The 18,320-nt window shown below is 39.0% G+C and overlaps 1 protein-coding gene across 1 annotated transcript in view; it reads right to left on the reverse strand.

Annotated features, from left to right (window-relative positions):
• Nucleotides 1–18,320, reverse strand: part of adgrv1 (adhesion G protein-coupled receptor V1) — a 115,428-nt gene that overhangs the window by 52,018 nt on the left and 45,090 nt on the right. The window contains exons 41-78 of the mRNA XM_028033867.1: nt 18,119–18,282; nt 17,487–17,574; nt 16,478–16,556; nt 16,250–16,388; nt 15,655–15,796; nt 14,957–15,222; nt 14,677–14,852; nt 14,428–14,555; nt 14,163–14,344; nt 13,907–14,053; nt 13,714–13,794; nt 13,313–13,577; nt 12,177–12,299; nt 11,329–11,551; nt 11,020–11,224; nt 10,785–10,931; nt 10,409–10,664; nt 9,407–9,609; nt 9,145–9,321; nt 8,868–9,050; nt 8,592–8,771; nt 8,202–8,366; nt 7,991–8,111; nt 7,014–7,137; nt 6,780–6,918; nt 6,475–6,657; nt 6,108–6,343; nt 5,857–6,005; nt 4,911–5,109; nt 4,569–4,788; nt 4,244–4,483; nt 4,015–4,164; nt 3,708–3,928; nt 2,852–3,131; nt 2,556–2,699; nt 1,012–1,183; nt 724–865; nt 68–636 (exon numbers count right to left, since the gene is read on the reverse strand). Of these exons, the coding sequence (XP_027889668.1) occupies nt 68–636; nt 724–865; nt 1,012–1,183; nt 2,556–2,699; nt 2,852–3,131; nt 3,708–3,928; nt 4,015–4,164; nt 4,244–4,483; nt 4,569–4,788; nt 4,911–5,109; nt 5,857–6,005; nt 6,108–6,343; nt 6,475–6,657; nt 6,780–6,918; nt 7,014–7,137; nt 7,991–8,111; nt 8,202–8,366; nt 8,592–8,771; nt 8,868–9,050; nt 9,145–9,321; nt 9,407–9,609; nt 10,409–10,664; nt 10,785–10,931; nt 11,020–11,224; nt 11,329–11,551; nt 12,177–12,299; nt 13,313–13,577; nt 13,714–13,794; nt 13,907–14,053; nt 14,163–14,344; nt 14,428–14,555; nt 14,677–14,852; nt 14,957–15,222; nt 15,655–15,796; nt 16,250–16,388; nt 16,478–16,556; nt 17,487–17,574; nt 18,119–18,282 (7,008 nt within the window). The remainder of the gene's footprint in view (nt 1–67; nt 637–723; nt 866–1,011; nt 1,184–2,555; nt 2,700–2,851; nt 3,132–3,707; nt 3,929–4,014; nt 4,165–4,243; nt 4,484–4,568; nt 4,789–4,910; nt 5,110–5,856; nt 6,006–6,107; nt 6,344–6,474; nt 6,658–6,779; nt 6,919–7,013; nt 7,138–7,990; nt 8,112–8,201; nt 8,367–8,591; nt 8,772–8,867; nt 9,051–9,144; nt 9,322–9,406; nt 9,610–10,408; nt 10,665–10,784; nt 10,932–11,019; nt 11,225–11,328; nt 11,552–12,176; nt 12,300–13,312; nt 13,578–13,713; nt 13,795–13,906; nt 14,054–14,162; nt 14,345–14,427; nt 14,556–14,676; nt 14,853–14,956; nt 15,223–15,654; nt 15,797–16,249; nt 16,389–16,477; nt 16,557–17,486; nt 17,575–18,118; nt 18,283–18,320) is intronic.

The raw sequence follows: 18,320 nt of genomic DNA on the forward strand, positions 1-18,320 counted from the left end.
GCACAAGTTCGAGAAACATTAGAGGCTTAATAGGCATTAAAAATTGCTGCTGTAAAAGAAAACGGACCTCCATATGCCTTTACCCGAACCCTCGCAGTCCCTGTGACACCGTCTGACCTGCGTACCCGCAGCACAACCCTCCGCTCCTGCTGATTGGCCTCGTCTCTGTCCTCTTGCACCTGCACAAGCTCAGGTCCAATGCTCAAAACTCCACCAGTTAAGTCACTGGCCAGAATGGTGACAGTAGACACCCTGTGCTGTGGATTAATGCGAGGGGGTGTATCTGCCCAGGTTAAATTTGGCTTAGGGAGCTCAACGTGTGTCAAGTTAACGTAAAAGTACTCGTCGGGCTCTGACAGGGCATCATCAATGATTGAAAGGCGGAAGGAAGCGTTTGTTTGCTGAGGTGAGTCAAACAACATTCGACCAGCTGACACAGCAACAAAATCCTCTCCTGCTGCGGCGCTGCCCCCTGATGTTGTGTAGGACAGGTAGGTCATATTACTGCGGGACCCGTAGAGCTTCTGAACATAAAGAGTTATTGTCTGGATGTCCTCTGCGATAACAAGTTCCCGAGAACCAGGAGCAAACTGGTAAATACCCAATGGTTCCACTTCTGCCACAGTAAAGCCTGACCTGTCAACAAAGGCAGATAGATGTAAGAGTCCAGTAACAGTCAGTTGAATGTTCAATTGTTGCCTAAAGCCTTCTTTCAGCTACTACCTTAACTTAACAGCACCCTGTCCACCAATGTCTGATGCAGGATCAGTGAGGTGAATAGTATAGGACGCAACCTCTGATGGATTAGCAACAGCTGTAAAAGCTATGGCCTCAGTCTTTTCTCCATGAGCCAAGGTGAGAGAACCTAAATATAATGCAAGTACACAAAGCAACAGTTAGAATCTGTAGAAAGGTTTGACATAATAATACGTGTGGTTTACAAACAGAAATTTTACTGATTCATTTGTTGGTATTTTATTCCTAAACTTAATCCATTTCAAAGTATCCTACCTGAGTTTGGAACAATTTGCCCAGTTTTGAAGCCAGATGGATTCTGCCCTGAAGGATAACCAGCTTTCCACTGCACCGTGACATTACCAAAAAGCCCCGTTCGAGTCACCTTTGCCTGACATGTTCCTATTTCTACACTTAAAACTTGCAGAGCCAGTGAGGCAAATCCAACCTGAATAAGTGCAAAAGAAATGAGATAATAAATCAGGGATTAAGTTAATCACACTTTCTTGGATAAACAGCTAACTTCATATTAGACATCAGCATGGACAGAGAAAGAATACAAACTCTGATTTTCTAAAATTGCATGTGGTATACCACAAGGTAACATGCTTGGTCCTAAACTATTCATATTTTACATAGACTATAGTAAAAAATAAGATATAAATTATTTTAAATATAATTTTTTTTATGTTGTAAATTTGTCTTTTATTCATTAAGATATTTTAGGGTCTATTTACCTTTATTTAAGAATAAGTAAAGACAAAGGAGAGAAAATGGGAAGTCATGCAGCAAATGGCCTGAGACAGACCAGGACAACCATGTTGTCACACACTACACACTGAGAGACCCAGTCCATTCTATTCCTATTTTTATATTATATTACTTTTGTGTGAATATCCATGCTGCTCTCACTTTCTGCTGTGAAACTTGAATTTTCCTGCAGAAAACGTAATGCAACAAATGTAATATAAAAATATTTAGTCCTATAATACATGTGGTGCTTTAATTAAATAAAAACCAGGTTCTCTAGAGTGCCAATAGTCTAAGCTGTAAAGGAAGACTCATGTGACACAGATAAAAATAAAATGTTAAGACCACTAAAATAAAATCAAAGCCATTTTAGTCATATAATTGAATCAGACCACTGATTGTTATTATATTATGAAGTTGAAGGCCTTCAATCTTTGTAGAATGTAAGTGTTGTGCCTATACTTTGCTGTATACAATTGGGGTAGCTGTTATTGAACAGAATTTCTGTCAAACAAATATTAATACGGACAAAAATAAATATCAACATACACCATGATTCAACCTTGTTCTCTAAGCATAGCCGACCATGAAACAGTCTGTAACTAAGCCTGTTGTTTATTTATTTTCCTTTTGCCATTTACTTATTAGCCATGCAAGCAGAGTCTAATATTAGCTGAAAAATGTTTTATGCAAATAAAAATAATGCTAAAGCAAGAAAAACTTGACACCCTAGCTTAAAATTAAATGGTTAATGAGTTGGACAATGTTTTTTAAGTTATAAATCTGAGAAATGATGCTGTAGCGCTCAGATGATTTTCTCTGTACATATTTAGAACTACATTAAAAGGTTAGAGCAATTTGCATTAATGATCCATGTCAGTGATTAATTTAGAGAAATAATCCCCACAAATAATCATATTAAAAAGTACACTGCTTTTTTATCCTCTTAGCTGAACATATGCACCTGAATTTTCCACTGTGGGGCAAAGAATGATATTTTTATTCTATTCTGTTAGAGCTTATGATTTATTATATGAAAAGAAAAACAAATAAACGCATTCACAAGTCACCTCTGAGCTGGCAGCATATTCTGGTATGGTCACTGCTGCAGAACTGCCATCAGAAAGCAAACGTGGCAAAGGGCCGTGGAGAGCGCTCACAAGTCTAACGTCAGTCAGCTCTACTGTAAAGCTTCCACCCAATGACAAAAATGCCTAATAACAGAAAGATAGTTTGAAGAAAAAATAAATTCTTCAAAACAATATATGCTCAAGTCAAAGTCAAAGTTAAATCATTTGATGAATAGTGTATTACTTTGCCAAATGCATATTTTCTTGGTATTGTCAAAAAGCATCATGATCCTCACCTGGCTACTGATGGGGACAGTGATTTGTCTAAAGGGCTGACCTTCTACCATAAGCAGCCTTCCTTCAGCTGGGCCTCCCAGCATCTCCTGGATGTTCATCAGTTCAGTTCCCCTACCACTTATCTTATAGCCAACACTGGCATTGCCAAACAGCCCAGCAAGTCGAGTTACATTCACAACCAGAGCTCTAGTGAGCAGAGACCCTGAACCCGCCACCACCACAGCCTGCTGTTGAGAGTCCAGAGAAAACACACCATGGGGATCATCATTAGCAGGTACCCTAAAGGGGATAAAGGAAGAATACTTAATTACAATTTTTGACTTCTCTTTTAAAGCTGTTGCCAATTTTTTTTACCACTTTACAAATATAAAGCAATAAGAACAAAAAGTTGAGAAAATACTATATCTAAAATGTTGGTTAGTGTGAACTAAAGCAAGTATTTAGAACTCTGAATTGTTGCCAGAGTGCCAAGGAGAAGCCCAACAAATTTACTTTCACGAGTGGATAATTATGGATTTTTGCAATAATGATCTATATACAGTAACTCTGTCCCTTTCATGTGAACAGGTATATTACACTGTGAAGGTATATCCAGGCCAGAATTGGACAGAAAAGTGAATCATTATGCCCAGGTTCCCTCAGTGACACTAAGTACAATGTTTTCATTCATTAAGTGAAAATAACAGGCTATAAAGATTGTCAACTTCAACTCACCTTCAAATATTTTTCAAGTTAAATTTATATAGGTTTAATTTAGTTTACTGTCTATCTGTAGTAGTTTCAGAATTGTATTATTAAGTCAAAATATCCAGTACATTGTGCAAGAGTGATTCTAACATAGTTCTAATGTCAAACCTTATTTGAGTTCTGATCAGGTTTGGGTTGGCATCCAGAGTCCCTCCACCATCCACAGCTACAAGCTGGATGATGTAAAGCTCCTCCAGCTCTGGCACTGTGTCAGGCATCAGGCTCAGGATGATCTCTGCCTCCCTTTGGCCTTCCACAATCATCACAGAGCCCACTAAGGCTTGGAAGTCACCGGTTGTATCTGAGGCACTCTGAATCTGCCACTGGACCTGGGAGGAAATGATGGTTATATTAGCAGTTTTACTCATTTGCTTGACAGAGAGGGACGAAATGTAGATTTGTGATATAATCTTACTGTGATGTTGCCCATGGTTCCCTCTCTGCGTGTGATCAACAAGGAAATGTTGAGTGGGCCTTCTGCCTCTGTAGACTCATTGATGATGCGTTGTTGAAGAGCATCAGGAGTGAACTGGACTATACCATTAGGGTCTCCAAACTTCTCTATCTGAAAGAAAAAGACAGAATTTTGTAGTTAGAATTTGCCTATATTGTTTGAGAGATAGAGCTAATATTTAGCAAAGTACCGTGAGTGTTACTGAACCAGCCTGAGGATCAACATCCATCTCTCCAGAAACAACGCTCAGCTCTATAACAAACGTTTCTGCCACTTCCACTTCTCCATGAGGCAGAATTCGTAGCTCTATGATGCCCATACTCTTCTCTCCATCTCTAAAAAAGAAAGAGCCACTCACAGGAGCTCTAAAGTCAGTATTTAAAGCAGGCAGAATGTCTCTGCTGTTTGGACCAAGGATCTTCCAGACAACCTGTGAAAAGAAAAGACATGAGCAGAGTGAGATCTGCCAGAGGATCACATGCTGTTATTTTCTCCTCCAGAATAATTCAACATACCGTTGCATTTCCCAAAAGGCCTCCTGCTCTTTCCAAAACAAGACTCAGCTTCAAAGTAGAGTCCGGGTTCACCACTGCGATTACACTTTCATTTACAAAGCGGACCACTCCATTTGGGGAGTCACTCTTGCCAATGGTGACCCTTGCAACATATTTGGAGCCCAGAACTGCTCCGCCAGTGGATCCAATCAGAACTAGTTCAAATATTTCAGAAGGTTCACTGAAAAAAAGATTATGCATTATTTAGTTTATTTGGTTGAATTAGAATAAAAAATAAAATGTCAATTTTTATTAGTTTTTTTAAATTTATTTTTATAGTGATCAAGTAGCCAATCCTCTTACCTGTCCATATCATCTACAATAGTGACATTGATGAAGCTTATATTCTGGCCACTGACAAACACCAGTGAGTCATTGTGCAGGATGTAGTCTAGATTAGGGGTCGCACTCAAGCCTCTCAAAATAAAGCGGGCAGAGACCGTTCCATAGGAATCCACTCTCCTCACCACTGGGATCAGCACGTAGCCCACATCTTCTTCAACTGGAAAAATAGCAAGTCAAAATGTATCTTTTGTCTCATTTGTACATATAATTTTACTGTGATAGCCAAAATGTTTTTTCATCCTCAAAATGACATGGTGGAAAATGCTCATTTCTAATATTGTAAGGGCAGCAAAGAAGTTATTTCTCGTCAGACATCAGTCAACAGACTGACATTCTGCAGGAACAGTTAGGATTGGACAGAAAAGCTAAAGTTGCCCTTCCAGGCCGTTTTGTCAGGCAAAATCTGACAAAAAGGTGACCACGTAATGAATTGTGTGTCGTGTTGAAAGTGAGAAGATTTATATGTGAGATTTAATCTCATCTAACACAGCTGGTTCACAATTCAGCCATGATTAAACTGCGGTATCAAAACGTACTGTTAAGAGTATTTTTTCCTCATTCTTCCAGAAGTAGCCTAGAGACGAACAATATTTTTGGAACACCAAGCCCCAAAACTAAAACTATAACTTGGCTCAGGGGACAAAATATTTCAATTTGCAGTCCCTAGTTAGGAAGCAATCCAGATCTTAACACAATGAAGAACCTATAAATTGTGTTATTTTATTGAATGGATTTCTCAATAAAAGCAATAAAAACCCATAAAAATGTATGCTATTGAAATTGGGTATACCATAGAAACTGACATAACAATCATACTGAAAGTTGAGTAGCAGTTAATCTAGATTTAATTAATTGTGGCCTATACCATTCATAACTGAACTGTTTCTACTTGCTTTTGTTTTACCTGTAATGTTAAGGAAGTCCTGCCTGAACTCCAGGATACCTTCAACATTGTCATTCTGCTGTATAACCACGAGAACAGAAGATATGTTTCCAATAGCTGGAGGTTGGTCCAGCTGCAGTCCTGACGCCCTCACTGTGTAGTCCACCGCACTGACCACCAGAGGGAGACGAAGAAAAAGAAGTAAGTCAGAACAACTCAAGAAGGGAAATGGAATTCCATCTAGTCATTCACATTTTAGAAAATGTAATAACCTGAGATTGAGCAGCTCTACATAGGTAATGTTAACAAAGAACAGTTCGGGTCTTTCTGGAAGATTGTCATCCAGGATGTGCAACGTGACAGCTTGTGAGGTTTGGCCTGGTGTAAACAGTAATCGTCCTGAAGCCGGAGTAAAGTCCATTCCGCTAACTGCTGTGTAGCCCGAGGTCTGATAAGTCACAAACACACTGCCCAAGCTGCCATATGAGCGAATCACTGTCACATTAACCTGCATAAATAATCATAATAAAAAAAATAAAATAGAAAATTAAACCATTGTTGTTTAGGGGTATCAGCACACTGCTTCAAGAGATTTCCCTAAGTGAAATACACATGTCTGTCTAATTATAATGACCTCACCCTTTCCTCCTCTTTTGTTGTGAGCTGGAGTTGGTTGAAAGAGAAAAGTCCATTGGGGAGATCACTGGCTGCCATGGTAACCCTAGCATGCCTGGCAATGGGACTTATTTCCAGCCCTGCTGTTGCAGAGGTCAGTGAGAGCTGGTAATCACGTCGCTCTTCTGGGAGTTCATCATCAAGGACCTGTCAGCATAATTCATATGAACAAACTTCTATTAAAGAATGCCAATTTTAAGGTGAATGTTTTGCAGATGCTATAACAGACCATGATTATTCTTTCAATGAATTTCATAAACATTAAGTACCTTCAGAGTAATGGTGGCAACAGACTGACCATTACGCATAGTGACAGTGCCAGAAATTGTTTCGAATTCAGAAACCAAAGCTGGAGTAATATTCCAATACACTTGGACATCTCCAAAAACACCTGGACCTCGCACAAGGCTGTGCAGAAAAACACAAACAGGTGTTTCATCACTAAAATGTAAAACATCTTTTTTTCTCTCTCAGTTGGAGACACAGCGCAACAATTATCTCACTTGACCACAGCAGTCCCGTTATACTTTCCGTGAGGTTCTCCAATGATAACGTTCCGAGATGACTCTGCTATTCCAATAATCCCCAGTGCAGCTTTGTCTGCTGTGATGGTGACTGTAACCACTCCTGCATAAGATTCATTAGAAAAGTTATTAAGCAAATTAAAAAGTAAGACTTTATTTTTGCAGGAGTTTTTTTAAGTTAAAGAATTTATTGCATATAATACACAACACACAACAGAAAATGAAACAAAGATTGAAAACAGAAGGTAAAAGCAGTAGGAGGTGGTGACGAACAGAAAAAAACGGTGACTTAAACCTGCCAGCAGTGTAAGCCATGCAAATATTCACACAGTTTTACCCAGTGCCAAGAATGCATAATCTGCACCTGCAGCATATTAACCATTATATTTATTGCTCTCTAAAGCATGAAAAATATTTCATACCAAATCTTCAATTTGACTGGCAGCAATACACAAGTATTGTGTGTTTCTAAACTGAAAAGCAGACTGTAGATTTAAAGGAACTTGTCAATTTTTTATTTATATAAATAATTGAAGAAAACACAGAGCAGTCCAGTTGTTAATCTATGCATAGAATTGGTATAGAATAGCAAGTTTACAGTTCAGGGTTATGTTAATCTGTGTATCCTCAGTTAGCACTGCAGTTAGGTAAACGACGAGTCAGTTGAAGAGTCTTTATAACATGCTGTCACATAAAACTTGAATTTTGATAAGTAGAAGATAAACCACTGCAGACCAATAGCAGAGATCCCAGCCAGTCAATTACTGTGACATTAACAGCCTTAAAAGAGGTCCAACAAAATTAAGGTAGAAATTCCAAGACAGTCTCAGCTGAAGAGTGTGTGACATCAAGTGAAGATGGAAAAGGACGATGAATATTTGCTGTATTATAAACCTGGGTACATTTCCTCAGTAAGTTAATATGCTGTTAGCTTGGCATTTTTATGTAATACAAACCATGTAAAGGGTCGATGATAGCACCACTGTCAGCAGGAAGCAAGCGAACAATGAAATGTTCATCTCCTTCCAGCAAATTATCAGCAAGGGCTCTGATCACAAATGACTTGACAGGCTCAGTCTGTAAAAGAAAATTTAGATCATGTTTGCAATTTTATCCTAAGTGGTTCTTATAAACAATGGATCAGTAAATAGCAATTTTATACTATACCTCAGTGAAGACAAGTGTGCCATTAACAGGAGAGAGATCATCTATGGCTTGGTCTTCCACCTGCCACACCAGCACCACTGCACCTTTACCTCCAGAACTACGCACCACTGTTATTGTCGCCACAGCTGACGGATCATTCACAAACTTGGGCTCACTAACCACAATCTGAGAAAAAAATCAAATAAAAACACATATTGGTACATTTTAAAATAAAGGGAAAAAATGTTCTAACTCTTAATTTATCAGCAACATGAGGTTTTCTAGATGCTATGCTGCGTAATTTCAAACATATTATACTAATGTCTATGATAAATAAACCTCTTCTCTGTATTGTGTATTTTTATAGTAAGGTGATATACGTATATACTGTATATAGTATATTACATTCACCTCCAAGTCTTGAAATCCAAATCGTCCGAGAGGCGAGTCATTGGACGGAATCACAATAGTTACAAAGGTCACTTGTCCAAGACGAGCGCCACCGACCACCCGTAGCAAATCCACTCTGAAGGTCTCTGAGGCCTCTACTTGTTCATCATCCAAGATGGTGATGGCTATAGTAGATTTTTTCTAATGTTTTAAGAAATATACAACCTATGATGTAAGGCGCTGAATATTATGGTCAGAAATGTTTTTATCAGCTCAGAACACTACACCTTGACTTACCTGGCCTTCTTGAAAAGTGATGTTTCCCGATGCAGGGGTGAAGTCATTGAGGTCAGCTGTGATCGGCTGAGCCTCCCAATAGACAACCAGTCTCCCACTTGTGCCAGCAAGTCGTAACACAGACAGATGAAGGATATTGTCTGGAGGTGGTATCTCATAGGCCAGCACACTTCCAGGTAAATCCTAAACAAGATCAACAGTAATGTTTTTTTATGGCAGATTATTGAGCACATATTATATTTTCCCCTCACCTTAATTCACCTTTTTGCACGCTCACCTCAGAGATGTTGAACTGCAGAACCCCTCTTGGATCATCGTTCTCCTGGATGGTGATTTCTGCGACTTCCATCCCAGGCCTCTTTAGACTTGGCTGGCCGGCTCCAACAGACCCATTTACCATCTCCACTCCAGTGATATTTACCAGGAAACTTTCTGCAAGCTCTGGGACATCATCCTACAATAACACATGTTCATGTGCATTAAATAAAAGGGAAAAACTATAGAAGATTGTGAATTAATTACTGATCACCCGTCCTTACTGGTAGAATAGTGATAGAGATGAGCGCCACTGTGGCACCATTGAACATAATAATGGTGTCATCTCTGGCTAAGTAGTCTTCTCCTGAAGAAGCCTGATTGGAAGGGTGTTGGTTCAAGGCTGGTTTTGTCTGGAAATGGACCGCCACCTGACCTGATGATCCCTGCTCCCTTACTATAGAAAGAGTCACATTGACTGGAGTTCCTACAGATTGGAAAAAATTAGATTAAGGTAAATAGTAAACACCAAAAAACCAGATGATACATATAATCACAGTATCTACAGTGCCTTTCAACTTTAACTTTTGCGATGGCAAACTTCAATGTATTTTCTTGTCATTTTATCTGATAACTCAAAAAAAAGAATCATAATGTCATGGGATGCTTTCCTTCAGCAGAATATTGGAAGTTGTTCAGATCTAAACTACTTTGTTCTTATTTTGCAAAGAAAAATAGAGGAATCTATAGACGAAGCAGGCCTGAACACAGACTTTAGAGATTTTATTTAAAAAAAAGTAATTTTCCTTTCAGTGTATTGTTATGCATACCCCTTCATTTTTATATTACCTGATATGAAAAATGACAATAACATGAATGATTGTGGTGATAAAATGACAAAATATGTAAATATTTAAGCTGCATGAATACTTTTACAAGGCGCTGCATGGATCTGGAAGACTTCCACTAACAAAATGACAGTATGCAAATACATTAGTAGGTATGACCATTTCAATAAATATTTCTCCAATACTTTAATTAATAAATATTATTCGACCATTTCATGGATTAATCAAATCAATTACATCCCAACATACAAATCAAAACATCTTGATATCTATGATAAATCTTAAAGTAGCTTTTTTTCAAAGAATATAAAAGGATGGTTGAATGATTACTTTGAAAATATCAGAAAAATGCTAACTAAATATAAAATACTATAGAGTTTAACTCAATGATCTCTCATAGATTAACATGTAAGCAACTGTCACTTATTGATTTCTTACTCTGTGGTTCCTGTGTTAGTGTAAAGAGGGAATCCAGATGCCATCCAATCACGCCGTAGGGGGAGCCATTTGGTAAGATTGTAAGCAGAGCCTGAGCCCGCTGCCTGTCAATAACTGCACCTTGTTGGATGTTCTGAAGGCCCAAAGTGGTGACATCTCGGATGATGATTATGACACTTTCAGATAACTCAGGTAAGCCATCTGCCACTATGGCTAATGAGATGATGGCTACAGTCTGACCTTCAGAAAACGTCACCTGTAAAGAAAATTGCATTTCTGCACTACATTGCGACATTTCGACACAAAACTAATGGCAGTGATTATCTTAAAAAGCATTTTAAAAATGGTGCTAATGTAAGCAGCAGAAGTTACTCACCACTCCGGACGTGGGGTAAATGTCTGCTAAACTACCGTTAGCTGCCCAATGAACAGTCAGTCGACCAAAACTTCCTCTTTTTCTCTCAACGTTGAGAGAAATTTGATTATTTTGTTCCAACTCCTCTACCTCCATGTATAAGGAATTCTGCAAATATATGTACAGCAGAGCTTAATACTTAGAAATATTTTTAAACAGTCAATAACACAATGAGCACTTTAAAATGAATTCTTACCTGAGCAAACCCAATAACGCCATGGGCATCATCGTTAGTTGGGACAAGAATTGTTACCTCACCACCAAACCCAATCTCTGCCCCTCCTTTTGGATTCTTCAGCTTAACTCCGAAAACCTCCTCCACCTCAGGGATATCATCATCAATGACGTTGACTGCTAGATCAAGTTCCCTGTCACCAGGAGCAAAGTATAACTCCCCGGAGCTGAATGTCAGAGAAGAAAGAGACAAGGACCCTGTTTTGTCCTTCGATTCTATTTGTTTCCGTTAAAACTAACCTGTGTTTGATATTTGTAATCCAGGGCATACCTTGGAATAAAGTCAGACTGATTTGAGACAGAGGTGAACTCATAGATAGTTGAGCTATTATCTTCAGAGGAAGCCAAAAGGGCCTTTGTGCCATTTAGAGATGGGACCATGAAGGAGAGGAAGTTGTTGGCTCTAGGTGCCCTCAGGATCATAGTGAACAGATTGACATCAGATCTCCAGGAGTAAAGTGAAGAGCCATTTCTTCCAGTCAGCAGGGCATACGCTAAAAAGAAATCTCTGTTTAGAGTACACACCTTTAAAAAAGTTCTACTTTTTTCAGACAAGAGCACTATCCCTCCACAAAATGCTTAACAAATGTAAGAGTGTAAAGTCGTCTTCTTGTAGTGAGGCCTGTGGTGTTTTATTTGTTGGTCTTCTTTGTTTTGTGGCCTCATGATTAAGTTGCCTAACTGCTGGCCACTCCTGTGAGGGTTCATCAATGTTCCATGTTTTCTGCATTTGTGTATAATGAATCTCAATGTGTTCATCTGGATCTCTCAAACCTGGCAAATGGCTTTGTCGCTCATTTGCAGACTGATTAAAGTCAATGACTTTGTTTCATAGGTTGTTAAACTTCTTTAGGTGAGGGAATGCTTTTTAGGATCTGACATTAAGTTGTCAGATAGGCTGCACTTTTATCCCTAAATTAAATCAACTTCAGAAAACTGCTTTCTGTATTTAATCTGATTATCTTTGAGATTAAGCTTTGTTAGATGATCTAAAAGATGTGACACAAGTAAAAACTCAACAAATCTATAGACACTTTTTCATGACGCTATAACTCTTCAGCTATTTTACATTAGCATTAATTCTTTACAGAAAGAGTTGATCAGGATATGAGTGCTTACTGATCCCTGACGGCACAGTAAAGGAGTGAATGGAGGCGAGTCCTGGGTGAGGAATGGACTGATGGTGCTGTGGTGAAGGTTCTGCTAAACTCCACCGTAATACTTCGCAGGATGGCAAGGGACCTGTTAGAAGAAAACAGAAGCAAACGAAGAATGCTTCAGAGAAATACGTTCATTCACACCAGAATAGCATGTTTAAGTAACCACTCGCCTGACTGACACACCCAAAACTGAATAATTACAACTTCTGGGTCCTTTTGTGGCTCTGCTGTGCTGCACATTGAGGCCTTTCCACATAAACCCACAACAGGTCAAAACCAAAATCTCCCCACTTTTTCAAACTCAGTAGGATCATATCATTTCATAATAAACAGAGCACTGCAAAAAATATATAACCAGACCGAGACTGTAAGTTTTACAATCATAGAGGGAACAAAAGAACAAAGATGTTTAGTGAGCAATAAACAGTTTCTGTTTGTTTCACCAACATGCTTGCAGTCTGTAATAAAATCAAACTGTAGCATAATTACCAAGAAGATATAGATGAAAACAAAGAAAACATACAATGCATTACTTTCCTGTCTCCATACTATCGATTAGTCCCACTTTACAGGCATCCTAGACTTTGTTTACATAGTGAACCTAGACAATCTTACCTACGCTGTTGTTCTTACAGTTTGCTTGCCAAATCACTTCAGATATTATTTTCTGATATCTCTACATGTTGTTTTGTCAACACTTCTGAAGGTATACATCCAGGTACCAGCTCTTGATTCTAATTGGTTGGCTCTTTTTTCATGTGGGACTCATTGACACTTTGCATGTTAGTAATGTATTTAGCCATCTGGATGGACGTTTCTTTGTGTTTAATGCGCGAACCTGACCTATATGTCACAGCATGCTAAATGTGGGTCAGTCGTTATGGATATTAACACAGCACTCCAAAACAATATTGCATTGTTATGTTTCCCTAATATTGTGTCGGGCCATCCAGCATTGATCTGACTATTCCAAAACCTGGGTAGGTGTTTTTAGAAAAGAAGTGCTCATGGAGAAAAAAAATGTCTATTGATCATTAGAAATTTAGGAACATACAAACAAGCAAATATTTTATGAACTCATACAAGTTAGATCACCTTCAACAGCAATCAACAGCAGAGTATCCTCTCTTCTTGTGTTCACTACTTCCACTTGAATGGCTCTGCCGGAAAGTGGAAGAGTTTGTGGATTCTGAAATATGCCATTGCTCCACTGAAGAAGTTGGCAGCTCCCACGTTGGCTGTCAATGCACACCAGCAGATAGAGCGCATCTGCATGAATAAATGGAGATAGACTCAGGATGTCCTGTTCAAAGTTGAGAGTCCTGTGGAGTGCAAAGGAGCTGCCTGTCCAAACAAAAATCTAAAGAATCGGGAAAAAAAGAAAATTAATTCATGTATAACACCCATCAAAACTGGAGACATTTATATTTTCAACTGTTAAAAAAAAATTAAAATTAAACTAAAGATTGTCTTAAAAGTGGCAGAGTCTGCATCACCTGGCTAGATGCTATTAGGTAATCTTTGCCTCCAGTGGATAGGTGTTTCACATCCAGGGCTTCAACTCCTATGATTTGTTCCTTTAAAAACCAAAATAATGTATTCCATATAATATAAGCTACATGTCATAATGGTATATCAATGCACCAAAACATGACAATGATGTTGTGATATGACTGATTTTATACTTGCCAATGTTATGTTGAGGTCCTTCTGCAGTTTAAAGATGCTAAGGTTTGCAGCAGGGTAGAAGGGAGGGCCACCATGAATAATGGCAATGTAGGTAGAACCATTGACTGCAAACCCAACACATGAGGCTGGGTCTTGGATTCTGACAGACTAAAGCAATCAGAGAAAATAATGTTGCTTAATTAATCCCTCGTATTTCAATCATTCCTAGACTGAGTGAGAACATATTGTGCTAGTTCTCGTGGAATATTCAGGTCACCTCTATCGGCACAAAAACACCTTGCCACCGATACAGAGTAGCTAGACTGTGGACGGCCCCAACCGCGGGCTTCAGGTCAAGCCTTAAAGCCAGGTAGGAAGACTCTCCTGGAATGGAGCACCAAGCAGATGTTGGGTTGTTCTCAAAGCTTTGATACAGACCAATGACTGGGAGGGGACCCACTGTAGGAAGAAAGAAGAGTATCTTCTGAGTCAAAGAATAGCGTAAGAAGAGACTTAGATTGATTTTTACTTTTTAGCCTCACCAGAAGCTGTAGCTGTGCCAGACTGCATCTCCCACTCTACACTAACTGCTGACTCCAAGCCATTACTGCGAGAGACAGTGAGGAAGACAGCTCTGCTTCCCTCTTCAGCCACCACTGCTGTGCTGGTTCTGAATAGAGACACAACAAATAACCCTATGTAGGAAATGCAGTTTTTAACTATTTAAAACATGTGATAGGTCGTAAGCAGCAGCATTCCTTTCAGATCCTTTGATAAAACTGTACTGAGACCTGTTTAGAGAGGGTCCGATTCGGAACAAGCCTGAAGGGGCTAAGTTCTCCAGGACAGTGATAAGAATTTGGAGCTGCTCCCCAAGTCGTGCACCTCCTGTTGGGTTAAACAGGGTCAATGTGAATGTTTCATTCCCTTCAGGTTCAGCATCACGTATTGCTCGGACCTCCAGCATCTGAAACAACAGGGAAAATAAATCAGAACTTGATCTATGTGAGCTTCTGGAATTGTTTTTTATTTCTTTCAATGCCTTTTGGTACTTATATTTGCTTATCTTACATTAAATCGGACTCCATCCTCCAAAACTACGAGACCTTTCGTTGGCATCACATCACCCTCTGCCAGGCTGCCGTTGGCATCCACGATGGTATACTGAACCGAGACAGTGCCAAAAGTGCCTTCCTCTGGGTTACGGACCACATAGAGTTTAGCTACACTGTCACTCAGCTGTGACATAGAGGTAGGCTCCCGTAACAGGAAATGATCACTGGTGTTAAAGGAAATAACACCATGTCCATCATCACTGGCCAGGATATTTACAGTAGCTGTTAAAGCAGACAAAGAAAGTTAGAAAATGTACTGTGGATCATATGCAACATGATTGAAGTCTATCACTACAACAAAAGTATCAATTGTTTTACAAAGTGAAAGGGATTTGACTTTCTAATCTAACCCAGCTCTTTCAGCATTTTTTTGTATTTTTGAACTAACACTAAGGTAAAGCTTTGACACTAGTTAAAGAGCTAGTGGACTGGTTTTGTAAAAAAAAATAACACATTTAAAACAGGAAAAAGTAAGTATTAGAACACGATGGTTGCCAAAAGGGGGGAATTTACTGGTGTGAAGAGAGTCAGCTTAATGACTTTTTGTTTGAAGAAGAAAGTGCACACTCTTTTCAAGTTATCTCTTGAAACATCACGCTACCTACTTTCGTGGTAGCTTTTAAAATCTTTGTTCAAGGCTATCCCTTTTCCTACCTGTAGTATTTCTGCCAAGCTCCAGTCCAGGTGAAGGCTCAGACAAGATTAGCTGGAATCTCTCTGCTCCCTCTGGAATTGTGTCATCAATTATTTGCACCTCCACAAACTTATGCCTTTCACCGCCAACAAAATGGAGCCTCTGCGAAAAGAGAGGGAGTTAAAAGTGAAAACTGACACTCAGTCTTACGTTTACAAAAGCCCTTAGGTGCCTAAGTTCAGGAAAAAGGTTAGAATCAGGGTATAGTGGGCTTTCTTTAAGCAACAATAAATCCTTCAAGTGTATGTAAATTTGTAATGTTAACTGGAAAAATATTAAATGCAGATGTTTTCAATTTTGACAAAGCACATAATAATGTTCCCACCGCCGTGTTTCACCATGAGGATGGTGGGCAAAGTTAGTTTTAAGCCACACAGCATAAAAATCCAGTGAGTTTTCTTTTGGTCTCATCTGAGCAGAGCATCTTTTTTCCAAATTTTTGTGTCCTGACAGCTAGTAGAATACTAGCAAATGGGACATTTACAGTCTAAATACATGTGTAGAGTGCTGACTTTGTGTTTAGTAATGAATACTTGAATCCTGGACATTGCTAACCGTTTGACTAGTATTGTAGTCAAGTCCCTGTTGGGCTTCCAAGTTCTGAGCAAAGAAGAAAAGGGAGACATTCCCGTATGTCCCCTTGTTCCTGTACGCCACGAGAGTCAGTGCTCCGATTGTCTCATTCACTTCATACCTGCAGACAAGAGCACATTTCAAATAATTGTTTAACACAACGTAGGCATATATCTAAATGGTACAAATTTCTGGATGTTTTTTTCTTACATGGTGCTTGTCCATTCAATGACCCCTCTAATCCCATCATTAGCAACAATGGTGACTTCTGCCACCAAGCCACTGGTGTCTAAAGGAGTGCAAACAGAGAGAGAATGAAAATTATGTTCTTACTGTGGCTTATAATTTAATAATTGTGCTTTCGTTTTTCCGCCAGGCTTATCTGAACTGCAAGCAGCAAAAACGCTGGGAAGGGAGTAAGTGCAGGGGCTCTAATTTTAATCATGGCAAACGCAAAGGATTACAACTAGGAGGCATCTCCTGAGAAAAGCCTGGGAGGCGGAGGAGCCAAGCGTGATGTATTTATGGACTGATTTATGACCCTCTGAGCAGTGTTCTTCCATTTACTTTGCGGCCAGGACACTGGGAGGCCAGTTATGGGTTTAGTTTGGCTTTCTTCTCCCTCACCACACAGGGCTACGCGCTGCCACCAAATCCCAAGACTTCCTCAATCATAAAAAGCATCAGTCTCACCATCCAAGCCACATAATGATTGCTGCCAAAAGAACATGTTTACCATGTGTCTCCAGGCAGCGGACTGATAGTATTCTGGGAACCTCCAAGCACTGTTGTAGTTGTACTTATACTTTGTCAACTCATCACTTTCTAAAGTTACTCATTCATAAATTGGGCTGTGGTCAAGATTTCAAAGAAACTGGAGAAAAACTGCACCTAAAGAGCCATTTTGAGAGCTGAAAGTTTAACAGCATATTGGAATAGGATGGTACATCATGCATTTTAGTTTCTCATATGTAAACCAGTTCAAACTTATATGTATGTGTATTTTACCTGGCAATGTACAGTAAGCAACCTCTGCTCATCAAACAATAGGACATGTTAAAGGATTTTAGAAAGACAAGAGGAAAATTTATTGCAATGCATTAGAAAAACAATAAAACAAAATCAAAATAAACTACAAAAAAGTAAATTTTTAGGACTGTCCATACTGGCTTGAAATTATTGTCCCAGTTCAACTAACAACTGTAGAGAGAGTACTCACCAAGTTGAGGAACAGTTGCAAGAGTTGTGATGAGCACTGCAGATGTTATGTTGACCAGGAAGAACTCCTGCAGCTCTGGAATGTCATCCTGATAAGAAAAGAAGCTGTAAACGCAATATTCTACCCAGTCTGCTAAAATAAATGTGAGGGAAGCCCTGTAGAGAGAATGTGAACATATACTATACCTATACAACCTGAGGTTGTAATGGTAAATGTATCATCAAAATGCAATAATTGTAATCGTTTCTCAAATATATTGTCATACTGTAGTTCTTCATTCAAGGAGGCATCTGTTTGTGTTTTTATTACATTTTGTTAAATCCCATCAAATGTAACAACTTTTGGCATTATCAATCTTCAGGTGCAGAACATAAGTAATTTTCAACATGATTATTAAAATGTAAATAATACCCAATTATTTATTCAAAACTGATGCTTCTCTTACATTGATTTATCATCTTTTGAGATTTGCCTGTCTCATTTCTCTTTAGCACTAAACTTGAATAAAAATAATTTGAAATCTAAATAGAGGAGCAGGAACAATTCTGGGTTTAACAATTTCTATCGAGGATACGTGCAGCACTTGACAGTTGAGTTTAAACAAATGGGATAGGGAGACATCTAGTCCTTACCTCCAGGATGGTGACCAGAATGGGAACTGAAGTCTGTCCTTCCTGAAGGACCACAGAGCCAGTGCCAGAAACAAAGTCTTGTCCCGGAACAGCAAGAGCACCCTCCACCTCAGACAGATTTTGCAGCGAACCTCTAATAACCTCATAGGTAATATTCACCGCTCCTACAAGTACAAAAAAAATGTTGTCATCTATTCTTTGT

This window comes from Xiphophorus couchianus, chromosome 12 (assembly GCF_001444195.1).
Source record: "Xiphophorus couchianus chromosome 12, X_couchianus-1.0, whole genome shotgun sequence".
Taxonomy (NCBI): domain Eukaryota; kingdom Metazoa; phylum Chordata; class Actinopteri; order Cyprinodontiformes; family Poeciliidae; genus Xiphophorus; species Xiphophorus couchianus.